Source organism: Vigna unguiculata, chromosome 3 (genome assembly GCF_037176805.1).
Source record: "Vigna unguiculata cultivar grain cowpea cultivar isolate G323 ecotype 2 chromosome 3, ASM3717680v1, whole genome shotgun sequence".
Classification (NCBI taxonomy): domain Eukaryota; kingdom Viridiplantae; phylum Streptophyta; class Magnoliopsida; order Fabales; family Fabaceae; genus Vigna; species Vigna unguiculata.
Genome location: NC_140794.1, coordinates 24,958,940 through 24,972,234, shown reverse-complemented (window position 1 = coordinate 24,972,234; position 13,295 = coordinate 24,958,940). Strand labels below are relative to the sequence as shown.

The window sequence follows — 13,295 nt, the reverse complement described above, 5'->3', positions numbered from 1 at the left end:
AGAGGACATAAGTTTAAGTCTTATGTATGCCAAAATTGTTTGTTGTTTTAGTAATATATTTTACCTTGGTGCGTGGTATTAAATTCCTAAAGGTGTAGGAATTATCACGAAACATGAATTAGTTGAATTGATTGTGCACCTTGTAATTGAGTGGTTGTGTGTTCAAACCTTGCTAAGAATGAATTAAGCTTTCTTTTTTTGCCAAATTCTTTTTGGCGTGAATATGAAATGACAGAGGAACCCTAGCTGCCAAGAAGGGCAGCCTAGTGGGCTGAGAAACACCTTGTTAATGACTAATGAATAGCCATCTCCTTTAATTAACTTTTCATTTTAGAGAGTAAATGGAGATTATTACTCTAGTAATTATGATAGAAAGGAGTGGTAGGAGTGTGTAAACTGCCATTTTGAGTGCACTCTGAAAGGAGATGATCAGAACAACCATCTATAACATAGACATAGAGAATGCAGACTAAATTGGTGGGGGAACAAAGGAGGACTCTTGTGGATCACAGAATAAGCTTGGGATTTCAAATTTGAGCAAGGATTAACAAGTAAGGGGAGCTGCTTTCGTATGTTTTATTCGTGTATAATATACTGTGCTTTGTTGTGATCAAAATTGCATGAAATCCCTTTTTGTATACGCTGTTTTCGTGAATTTCTGAGTTTCCGCCCAGAAACCGTTTGGCGGTCATAAATATGATGCCAGGCGACGCATCAAATTTTCTTGTTTTCTGGGTTTTGATATGAACCGCCTGGCGGCGCGACATTGACAATGATGGTTTTGGTGTGTTGTTTGGTGAAGGAGTCTTTGCGACTTCTGAAATATAATCCTATGAATTTTGTATGTGATAAATGTATAAAAATTATGAAATTGGAGTTATGAAGGTGCTTTGGAGTAGTTAAGTATGAGTAACCAAGAGTAGAGGTTAGGTTTGGAAGTGCAAAAGCTGTAATTTGTCTTTTCATAGCTCAAGGGTTGTATGATGTGTAAAGAATAATATTATTGGGTGTTGGTTTGATAAATTATGTGCGAATTGTTGTGTTTTGGTGCAATTAGTATCTAGATCAAATTCTGGAAATTTCTAGTTCTTCGTAGGTACAGAAACTTGGGGTTTTTACCCAGGTGTTAACATACCGCTTGGTAGCACCCTGCTTGCCGCCAGGCAATGACTGGTATAGAGGTAGTTTGTGTGCCTTGAATTGGTTGGTTGTGAGAGAGATTTAGTGGAGTGAATTGGAATAGAAATTAGGTTAATAAAACTGGAAGAATTAGTGCACAAGAATTCATTGTGATTGAGGCAATGTGAGTAGTAGGGTGGTGGGCTATGTTAGAAGTGACTTGGTAATGAGTATGGAATATGCCTTGGTGGTTTAATTAGTTGGAGATAAGAAGAGAAGATGTAGAGTATTGATTAAGAAGTGTTGAGAATTTAGATGCTTTAATGTGAGAATTTGTGACTTTGGATATATAGGTGGAAGAATGGAGTGAAATGCTAAAAAGAGGGGATAAGTGTATGATGTTTAAACAAGCTGAATTTTTTGGTAGGATTTGTGATCAAAACTGGTGCGGATTAGGTGTGGTATGTGATGATGACTTGGTGATGTTTATTTTACAGTGTCCGTCTTGAAGTAATTGGGTAAACTTGCATGGTAAATATAAAAGATTGAAATATAGGTGATGTGAGTATGGGTCTGGAGTTAAGCAATAATTTGAGAATGGTTGTTATTGCATTGGAATGAATTGGATTAAACTATGGTCTGGTTTAGGTGCTAAAAATAGTAGTTGGCGCGTTACTGATATAGCGCCTGGCGATACAGGAGGGGTCGCCAAGCGATAGGCTATCAGGGATGCTCCCTGCAACGTGTGGCGCCTGGCGGTGAGGTGTGCCCCACAGGCGATAGACCCTAAGATAATGGGTCTGATTACTACTTGGCGCCTGGCTACAGGTAGTGGGTATTCTTGTATGCGTTGGTGTGTTGTGATGTAAGACTTGGATTAAGAGATGCTATGCCATGAGCGGGTAGGTTCATGGATTGTGGTGAACACGTAATGATATGAGCGAGGAGGTTCATATCCTGATACTCTTGTGTGAGATACGAGCGGGAAGGTTCGTATGTTCCGTGCTCACACTTGAGAGATGCTGTGAGTAGGGAGGTTCGTAGCTAGTGGATCACGTGTGTTGGACTACGGGCAAGGAGGTCAGTAGAGTTGGACTATGGGCGGGGAGGTCCGTAGAGTTGGACTACGAGCGAGGAGGTTCGTAGAGGTAGGACCACGAGCGGGCAGATTTGTGGGAGCATCATATATCCTAAGTCCATGGTCAATTATTTGTGTGACCTGTAGGTTGAAAAACATTGGAGAATCAAGGTCTTGGCCAAGAACTAAATAGAATAACATTCTTGGGTGCATCTTGATTTTATTAACTTATATGTTAATTATTTCTGAGCTCACCATTTATGTTTGTGTTTGGCGATGATCATGTGACTTGTTACACGAGAACAGATGATATTGCAGGTGTTGCTGTTGATGCGTAGTGCTGAAGAGGGGACTAGCATGGGATTGCATTATAATCATTTACGATTTTTAGTTTTCATTCGGTTATTTTGAGACATTGTAAAATGATTATGGTTTTTTATGTATTTTGCTAAATTTGAATTTTAGCGTGTTGTATGAAATTCAAATTTTTCCCACGTTTGGGGATAATAAAATTATGACATCATTTTTCTATTATTAGTTATTTATTTTATTTAAGTAATGTCCAGTAGGGACGTTACAACTATTATCTTGTGAAGATTTGAAACATTCTTTATTTGTAATTATTTTATTGTAGAGATTTAAAACCTCCTCTTTTTCCAATTTTTTGTAGGGGTTAATACCCTCTTCAATTTGGCGATTATATTATAGAGATTTTAAACCTCATTTGTTTAAATTATTTATTTTGTGGGTTTACTACTTCGTTTTGCTTGTTCCTATTCTCCTAAATACAATAATTTGTTAGTAATTAAAAACTCTTATATATGACAATGTATGTCACCATTTGAGGTGCTTACGTTTTTGTTTAACAATATTTATTTGTAAACTTCCTTTAAATACTTTCATTGTGACAAAAGACATGACAAACTTTTACCACAGTGCTGAAATATATATTATTAAAACATTTCATTCTCAAAATCACCATTGTAACATAAAAGTAAGTTAAATCAAAATGTAATTACAACTTAGATCATAATTACTCAAATTTCATAATAGACTAAATATATTTTCATCCTAAAAAACATCATAAACACACTAAATGTTGCTAACACTAGATGCAAAGGAGACTCAAGCTCATTTGCGTCACCAATTTGTTGAAATGATAAAAGAAAAATATTAAGCACAAATGAAAAATACTTATATAACACCAAACAAATATGCAGTATTGTGTGTATGATGAATTTCCCAGGCCAACCACACTCTCAGTTACTATAAACGAGATTATGCTTGTGACCAAAGGAACTGGAAGACATCTATGTAAAACTAAACCAAATATTTGTTCTTGGGTGGGGTGAGCATTTCCCTGGTTCTAAAGATATTAAAAGTTTTAAAGATATTAAAACGAAAGGCCAAATAAATATTGGGATGGCGAGTAGGAAGATAAGAATGAAAATGAACTCAACAATGTCTTAACAATATGAATAAATCCTCATGATTGTGATACTAAAATTACCAAAACAGTGCAACTAAATCACTTCAGCATATGGTATCCATTATACAATTTGTTAGCCTATTTTGGAAAAAAAAAAACACAATATTCTTATCCACTTAGCCAAAGATCCTTCATGCATGAATAATTTATTCCAATGTTTGAGAAAAAAACTCATAACAAAATTGAAAGCCCATTTTATATAATTAAAAACAATGAAATGGTTTAGTGAGTCTAGAATTTGTAACAGCATCCAATACCCAACCGGTAGTCACTTAGTCAAATGGATGACAATTTCCATCTAACTCACATCGTTAAACAATGATAACGCGCTACAAATCCATTGAATAAAATAAAAAAATATTTCTGCCTTTCAAACCTTCTTATTTATAAAAAATGATAGTAGAAGAACCAAATTTGTGATAGTGAGTTAGGGAGATAAAAATGCAAACCCTAAATTCAAACAAATTAAACAAAACAAGGCAAAACCATAATTAAGATGAGGCAAAAAAAGATTAAGACTAGGACTCAATGATGGAGAGAAATAAGAAAACAAAATTCACAAGAATCATAGTTAAGAAGATTGAATAGTGAAGAACATGGAGGCGAAAGAGTGTTTAGACAAAGACGCACCGTAAGCACATGAACATCTGCACAAACAAACAAATGAAGATGAGATGGTGAAGATGCAAAGACATAAACGAAGATGGAAACACTGACTCTTATGATGCAAACCGAAGATAGAAACTCCTGACACGCAAAGGAAGATGGTAAACACAAAGTAAAATGGGAAGGAATTGCGAACTAAGATGTGGGAGGAAAATGAAATGACAAAGGTTTAGAAAAGAATAGGAGGGAACATATGAAAAAAAATAAGAGAAGGAAAATGTAAAGGTGAAAATTTTATTATGATTTGTGTAAATCATAAACCTCTCAAAAATGATAAAGCCTTTTTTAAAATCCAAAATTTGTATAAATCAATGGGCTATATCAACAACTCTCGTGGCATATCAACTCTCCTTGCTAAACAATGATAATGCCTTTTTTAAAATAACAAAACTATTTTTACCTTTCAAACCCTCTTATTTAAATATAAAAGAAAATGATAGTAGAAGAACAAAATATGTGACACTGAGTTAGGGAGAGAAAAAGTGCAAACCCTAAATTCAAACAAATTAACCAAAACAAGGCAAAACCATAATTAGGATAAGGCAAAACAAGATTAAGAGTAGGCGTCAATGATGGAGGGAAATAAGAAAACAAAATTTACAAGAATCACAATTAAGAGGACTAAATAGTGAAGAACATAGAGGCCAAAGAGTGTTTAGAGAAAGACGCATTGTAAGCACACGAACATATGCACAAACAAACGAATGAAGACGAGATGGTGTAGACGCAGTGACATAAATGAAGATGGAAACACTGACTCCTATGATGCAAACCGAAGATAGAAACTCTTGAGACGCAGAGGAAGATGGTAAACACAAAGTAAAATTGCAGGGAATTGCAAACTAAGATGCGGGAGGGAATTGGTCCATACTTAAACAAAATATGTAAAAAACAACAATTTGCAAGAAAAAAAATTATATTCCTAAACAAAACCTAGTTTCTTTTTTCTAAATCATAATGTACTGTCATTTTGAGGTTACTATGATCCTATATTGTACTATAACTTTTTGAAACATTTTGTTTTATCGCTAAAAGAATACTGAATATTATATTTAATGATTTGACTAAACTGATCACAAGATTGATTAGTGTCAATTAAGTGTTTTTGGTATTAAAATTGGTCAATATTAAGTTAACATTATCAATCTTGGTTAACATTGAGTGATATCACCATTATTTGCTGATAAAAGAAATATTACGATTAATTGACCAATCAACCGTTAGATATATAATATATATGTTTGTAACTTCGTTGAAGAGAGACTTGAAACATAATTGGCCAGAGAAATCCACTTTCAATCATTGACAGGTTAACAGGTAGTGCAAGGGACACGAGAAAGGAAACAGAAAAATGAAAATTTATTTCTCCCTTCTCTGGAAAATAAAAAATTGGGGATGAATCATATCACAATTATTTCTGTCTTTTTCATGAATAGAAGTAAAGGTAGAGAAGAGAAAAAGTTTGTTCGTTCTTTTTCATAATCGATAAGATAGTTGCAAAATATCATATGTACATGGATGCTTTTAGCAATTCCACAATTCAAATTGTGTTTATGAAAATATTTTTTTATGTTATTCAGGTTAGAAAAAGTTTAGATTGTATTATATTATATCATTTCGTTAAACTAATCCGGGCGTGTTTTTTAAGGATATAAATTAGGTTGGGCCAAGATTATATAAAGTTAATTAAAACAGTCAAATTTTAGATTATTCAAAATGTCAACAAACATACAGAAACATTTTAGTTAAAATATAGAGATTATGTATTTATTTAACTTAGTGTGTTTCACTTGCATAAAAAATTTAACTCTAAATTGATTGAAAGGTAAACTTATATTATTTCTCGAACATTTCAATTGAAGATGTCAACAAAATTCGTATCTGCAGTCATTGCAGATAAAACTCACAGTGGATAGGAAATGGATATCATAAATGAATATACTTACGGATAACAGGTACGGATATTTTTTATACCCGAATGTTAACGAGACGGGCATGGTTATTATAGTATCCGTATCCGTGGATATCTATACCCACTATACTCTAATTTAAATTAAAAAAATGATTAAAACAATAACACATTAATTTTGAATGAGTTATTTTTGATCAACTGGTCTCACAAAATCTTCATCTTTTTGTAAATTGACATTCAATACTATTTAAATGAGTTATTTACATTTTGTTTGAAATTTATAAATGATATGCATTATATTTTTATTTAAATTTATTATTAAAACATATGGTTAAATATTAATTTTTCTTTTATAAATATCTATAGGTACCTATAGATATTAGTGGTTATTAAAAATATATACAAATATCCGCATAACGAATACTCACACAAATATAAATATAAATACAAGACAAATATTTGAATATTTATTCTATGAATAAAATATGAAAGAGCTATGGCTCATATTTAAATCTTATTAGCCATGTATTCCTTTTGATTATTGTTTTTATCTTAGTCTTAATTTAACTTATACATGACAAATTCAAATATAAATTATATATATATATATATATATATATATATATATATAGGGTTAAGTATGTTTTTAGTCTCTGAACTTTGACTTAAAATTGGAATTCGTCCCTGGTTAAAACTTTGATAAATTTTGGTCCCTAAACTTTAAAAATGAATGAATATAGTCTTTTTAACCCAATTTTTGTTAATTTTTTTTACGTTTCGAACGCATATCTCAGTAAATATTGAGTCGAGAATGTGTCAAATGGCGTAAACAACTCCAATAATTATTGAGAAATGCTTTCGAAACTTAGAAAAAAGTTAACAAAATTGGGTTAAAAGAACTATATTCATTCATTTTTAAAGTTTAGGAACCAAAATTTATCAAAGTTTCGATCAGGGACGAATTCCAATTTTAGACCAAAGTTGAGAGACTAAAAACATACTTAACCCATATATATATATATATATATATATATATATATATATATATATATATATATATATATAAATGCTTATGATAACCCAATTTTTCCATATGTAGAAAAAGTGAAAATTGAGTTGATGAATGACGAGTTGGAAACAAGTTACGCGCATGGGATGCGCGGATACGATAAAATAGGGCATGAGTTGCACGCGCCAATGAATGCGCAGAATCCCCATTCTCTCTCTTCAACGACCCTTCAAAATATCTGGCTCACATTACCCCAAGATATTATCTGCCGGATGACGTGGCACCCCAACGATGGCACTGACACGTGTAAAAGCGAAGCCATGTGGAGCCTTTTTCCTTCCCCGCATACACCCTCTCTTCCCCTCAACCGAACACAGAGGGTTTCTTCTCCGCTGAAATTCCGATCACGCTCCATGGAACCGCACGATCTCCGTCGCCACCTCTCGCCGCCGCTTTTCTCCGATCCGGAACCATTGCCTGAGTACCTCACTCGCTCCACCTCTGACTCCTCTGCTGTCACCGTCGAGGACACGTCCAAGGACTTCTCGTCTCATTCCGCGCCCGCTCCGCTTCTGGTAACTTCACTCCTTTTCCAATTCCTCTTGCCAACATCGTAACGGATTTTTTTATTTCGTTTTTGTTTCTCGATTTTGTGGTCGGAGCTTGTGTTAAGGGGTTGATCTTAGAAGTTTTTAGCGTAGCTCGAACGGGAACGTGCCTGTAATTAGCTATTTGAATTCCTGGTCTTTTTGGTGCTTCTGCGTTTTTTCTTTTTGGTGTTTAAGCGCGCAGTTATGCTTCGCATGCTTTCACTGGCTAGTATCTGATATTTGTTGGTTAAATTCTGCAATTAATTAGTTGAGAATATCTGAAATCTGAAACCGGGGGAGGAGGGGGAGTAATTGTACTGATATGATGAATAGCATCAAGTAACTGAAATTGATAATCGTGTTATAAATTTGCAGACAGTTTTCTCTTCTGTAAGATTTGAGTTTGACGGTGGATGCTGACACTTTGAAATCAACTTTGTTCTTCAATCTCTTATGTTTGGCCTCTTAAAAAGTGCTTGTTTTCTCTTTTGTCCAAAATTGTTTATACCGTTTAGCATCCGTGGTTTCGCATATGATTTCAGTAGCGGCAACGGGTGTGCTTTTGGTGTGTATCTACTCTTTAAATGGAGATATTTTCTGGTGTCCCTTTTCTCCTTGGCACGTCAATTAGTATGTGCAGCAAAAACTTAAAGATAATGAGGGATTTAATTCAGATGAAGCGTCATTTAAATACTTTTTATTGGCTCTTAGTTTTCAGATTGTCTAGACATTGTTATTGGAATTATAATAAAAATTTATTAGTTGTATAGCAACTAATTTAGTTCCTACATGGACTTAAATCGCTTGGTTCTTGACATGACTTATTTTCAAAGGCTATTTATAAAAACTTATTTGTTTGCTGATAAATATGATAGTTTGAATTCACAATCTTAAATTGTATTCCATGTTCGTGATTTCTAGTGAAGGTGGAAAAATTTCTCTTCATTTAGTTGGCACGGACATACTAAGCTCAAACTTTTTTCCAGGATCAGTCAACTAGATGGACGGATCAGCAGCACAGTCTATATATTCGTTCTTTAGAAGCCTCATTTGTGAATGAATTGCATCGTTCTATTCGTTTACGTTGTTGGAGCATAAAAAATAGCACAGATGAAGCATGTCAGTATAGAATTTTGCGAAATTCACATAATATGCCTAAGCAGGTCAGACATAAATTCAAACATCATCTCTGTGGTGTGGATGTGATAACTTTTGTACATCTGCCTGCACGATTATGCTTTATTATCTTTTGTTGCTTTCAGACCGTGGCTCTACAAGATGCCTGCCAGAAGAGGATCAACCTTGAAAGAATTTCACCTTTGTTTGAGAGCACTGCTGATTCTCATGTTCTTACAGGAAGTCAATTTGAACTTACATCTGTGGATAGAGGCTGTAGTTTGGGAGAGCCTATCAACTGCAAGCATGGATTGCTTTGTGATAAGGAAATTTATGCAAGAGGAAGTTCAACATTAGAATTGGCTTGCAGTACTACAGGTACCTTCATTTTTATTTCTTTTAATTTTAATGCACATTGGCTATCCTGTAAGCTAGAATGTGATACTTTCTATCACCCCATAATTTGTTGATCCTTCAGTACATGGCTTTCATATATATACAGATTGTTTCCTTTCTCTCTCAAAATACCTGTATCAATCAGCAGTAACATTATCAAATTATTTTGGTCAGTTATTCAAGTTCATAGAACATGGAGTTTCTCAGTTTTTATGGGGTCTAAATGATCTGTCTTGTACCAAATGACAAAGGAAGCTCTGTATCAGTTAGTTTTGGGTTTACTTGCTGGAAAAACTTATCAATGATGGCTTGTAGTACTCTTGGTTGAGGATCTGTTGTTATAGACTACTAGTTATATTATGAAGTTAATATTTTTTAAAATATTTTGTTACTGGCAAAAGGGTGTTCCTTGGCAGTTGGCACAATGGTAAAGTTGCGATCTGGCTGCAGGTCATAGGTTAAAATCCTGGAAATGATCTCTCTGCTTGCAGTGGTAAGATTGTAGAAGTTTACCCTCCCTAGACTGCACTAGGTGAAAAATATTTAGCCAATGAATGTCTTTATGCTGCTGTTGATGATGACTAGGGGTGTTAAATAATCGAGTTGAGCACTTACAGTTCGGGACTGACTCATGACAATAAGAGATAACTGAAGTTTAGCTACGTTATTTAAGAATGAAAAAACTAAAGCTTGAGCTTGGCGTAGTTTAATTTGTGCATGGCTTGATTATCTTTTCAATTGGATTTAACTTTAAATAATTGTATTCGTTAATTAGTATTCAATTATCAATAGATACTTTCATGTTAGCAAGTGAAGTAAAGTTGTATCAAAATATAATTTTATATTCATAATAATGACTTAGAATCTGTAAAAGAAATTTTTGATGATGAAAATGGTATAAATAATTTTAAGAAAGTTCGTTGTTACTGTTGTAGCTAAAGTTATTATGTTCTTAAGCCAAAAGCATTCAAAGTGTTTTTTTTTTTTCCCATTCCTTTGCACAAGATGTTTCGGGTTATTCATGGATGAGATTACTGTTAAAAACGTCCTCCCTTTTCTGGTGATGGACCTTGCTAAGCAAGGTAATGCCAACTAGGAAACCTCACCCTACGTTAACATCGCAGAGAATAGCACCTGCCATATACTGTGCTTTTTGTGGTTAGTTATCTTTCATGGGTCTTTAAATATCTGAGCTCGACTGCAAGCATAGCACTACACGTAAGCCCTAAAAGTCTGAGGTTGGCCTATTGCCAATCTAAGTAAAATTTTACCATGTGGAAGGAAATGTCATCTAAGGTACGTGCCTGAATCCATCCTTGAATCATCCTTGAGGTCGGCCTATAACCAAGTCAGTGAGACCAGTGAGACCATACGGTATACAGCCCCCTCAACTCAAGCCTTGAAGGCCAAGAGCCTAAAATTAGGATCATGTTCAATTTGAGCATCACAAAGCCGGACGGCACAGTTATCCACTTAAAATTTGATTTATTGAGTTATATATAAGTTAATAATGTACAGAATTATGACTTTCCTTGTAAATACTAAATAAGAGTACAACTATTTAAGTAGTTAGGTAATACATACAAATATGAACTACTTAAAACTATTAATTCGAGTCCATAATCTTGAGTTGAGCATGACTCACTTAAATCAAGCCTTAACTTTTAAGTTTGTGTTTGTTTGTTTATGAGCCAGACTTTGAATAAACCACAAACAGTGGAACTCATTTACACCACTATTGATGACAATGGACTTCATCTATTTGCAACTGTAGCAATAATGGTACTTTGTGTTTTTTTCCCATTGTATATCCTTGTGTGAAGAAAAAAGGAAACATGTTTTCCAGATAGAAATAACTATGGATTAAAATTAAACCTATGTCATAATTCTCATATTTATGCATGATATGTATAACTTTATGTTCTATTTGTGTTTATGCATGATATATATAACTTAATGTGTTATTTGTGTATCTCTGTTACGTTCTTATCTCTGAATCAGTTCTGCAGTCAATATTCTTTTTAATTTTTAATTGCATAACCACATTGTATTTAGGATTTTTTAAGAAAATTGAAATAATTTCAAATAGTGCTTGTAATTCCTTTTAACATGTACTGAAAACGGATTAAGAGAGTCAATTTGCACATGACATTTCTTTTGGAATAATAATGTTTTAATGGCAGTTATTGAAGCCTGGGTGTGTAAAATACTCTAATTTAAACTTCAAACTATCCTTGGGTGGGGCTGGGGTAGGGGGTGAGTGAGAGAGTATATTTTGATTATGGGCCTTCATATATAGACGATGTAGTTTATTTCTATGCTGAGATTTGGACATTTAGAGTAGATGATTTATGTACTTAGCCTTTGTTCCTCGTACATACAATGGGTTTACAGAGTACCTCGGCCCTTGTTCTGATGTTCTAATTATGTACTTATAAAATCCTGTCACATCTTGTACAAACCACTAGTTTCACTTAATGTTCTTATGATGCTTGCTTTCAGTCCTGTAAAATTCAATGTAAGCACTGGCAGAATTTATTATGTTAACTTTTGTGAGAAGTAAATTAATAATCTGTCCAACATAAACAGGGAGCTATTGGGTCAACCATGGACAGAACGATCAGTGCTTAGTAATACAGTGCATGTAGTTCTTAAAGAGCAGTATATTGTAAAATAGAGCATATCAAAATTTGAATTTTGAATCAAATAAGAGCTATTTTAACTGAGTGGGAGCAAATATTTGTTTTTTCACAGTATCTTTTTAGATACTTTTTGTGAGACTACGTGATAGGGAATAAAGTTGTTCAATAGATTCTTCTGTAGTCTTTCTTTTTGGGATTAATTCAATCATTCTATATTTCTATGTATTTTCAATAGAGGTCACCGATCAAAACTTCAAGGATGAAGAAGCCAAGTCATGCTGCATGCCTTTGGTGAAAAGGTTGAAGAAAGGTGCAGCTGATGGTTCAAGCAGTGATCAAGTAGAGTGGAATCTTTATTCTTTGTCTGATAAAAGTCCCAAATAACTTGGATTGTCTTGCATATCTTTTCAAATTCCTTTAACCTGCAGAGTGTGCCGTTTGGAAAACTTCACACACCAGATATTTCAATTAGTAGTAATGGAACCTCAGAAAATAGAGGACATGAATTGGTATCAGAACTCCCAGAGTCCATTTCCCAAAGTCTGATCTGCCATACTTTCTAAGGGAAAGGTAAGAAAGAATATGCAACACATTGAACCATCAGCTTTTACAGTGGATGCTGATACAAATTGAGAGAACTGACAATTTGCATGGTGCTCTTTCAAGAATTTGTTGAGACTTCTGTAAAGGAAAATCAAACGTTACAACAACTCTATTCTTGTGGAATTTTGCGCTGGTTAGGTTATCCATGGGTGTTTGATGTAACATAGTGTAACGGAGAAACTATTAATAGCAACTTGCGTACACATAGTAAAAATTGTGATTTTATATGATTTTTTGTCAGCGAATTTTTGGATACTTAACGAACCGTTTAGGTATTCCAAAATTAGTATTACATTTCTTTATGTAGCTTCATCAAGTTTCATTACAATAATTGTACCTAAAGTAGTTGAAAAGATAAAGTTGGAGTTGTATTTTTATCAATGATTATTATGACTTTCTTTTCTTAGCAATGAGATTTATTATTTAGGTTCTGGCATCTGTTTATGTGAGTTGAACTATGGTTCGCGAACATTTTTTCTCCCCATTGTGTCCCGTAGTTTTTGGGCAGTGGTGCAATTAAATTGTCCCATATGTTTTCTGTTTAATTTGACTTGTTGGAAGTACTTGGTTAGATTTCTTGTGAACTTGTAATTGTAGATCTTCTACGTGAATGTAGCGTGTGAACGAGTCCTCCTATTTTTTTTAATGGTCTGATTTTTTAACCATTTTTAAAAC

The 13,295-nt window shown here is 33.8% G+C and overlaps 1 protein-coding gene across 1 annotated transcript; it reads left to right on the top strand.

Moving 5' to 3' along the window:
• The first annotated feature begins 7,492 nt into the window (after nt 1-7,492).
• LOC114178508 (cold-regulated protein 27) lies at nt 7,493-13,026 on the top strand. The gene is given in 6 exon segments (XM_085671650.1): nt 7,493-7,848; nt 8,850-9,026; nt 9,126-9,357; nt 12,253-12,356; nt 12,446-12,539; nt 12,542-13,026. Coding segments are annotated over 6 exon segments (960 nt in total). The 5' UTR covers nt 7,493-7,545; the 3' UTR covers nt 12,592-13,026.
• The last annotated feature ends 269 nt before the right edge of the window (nt 13,027-13,295 follow it).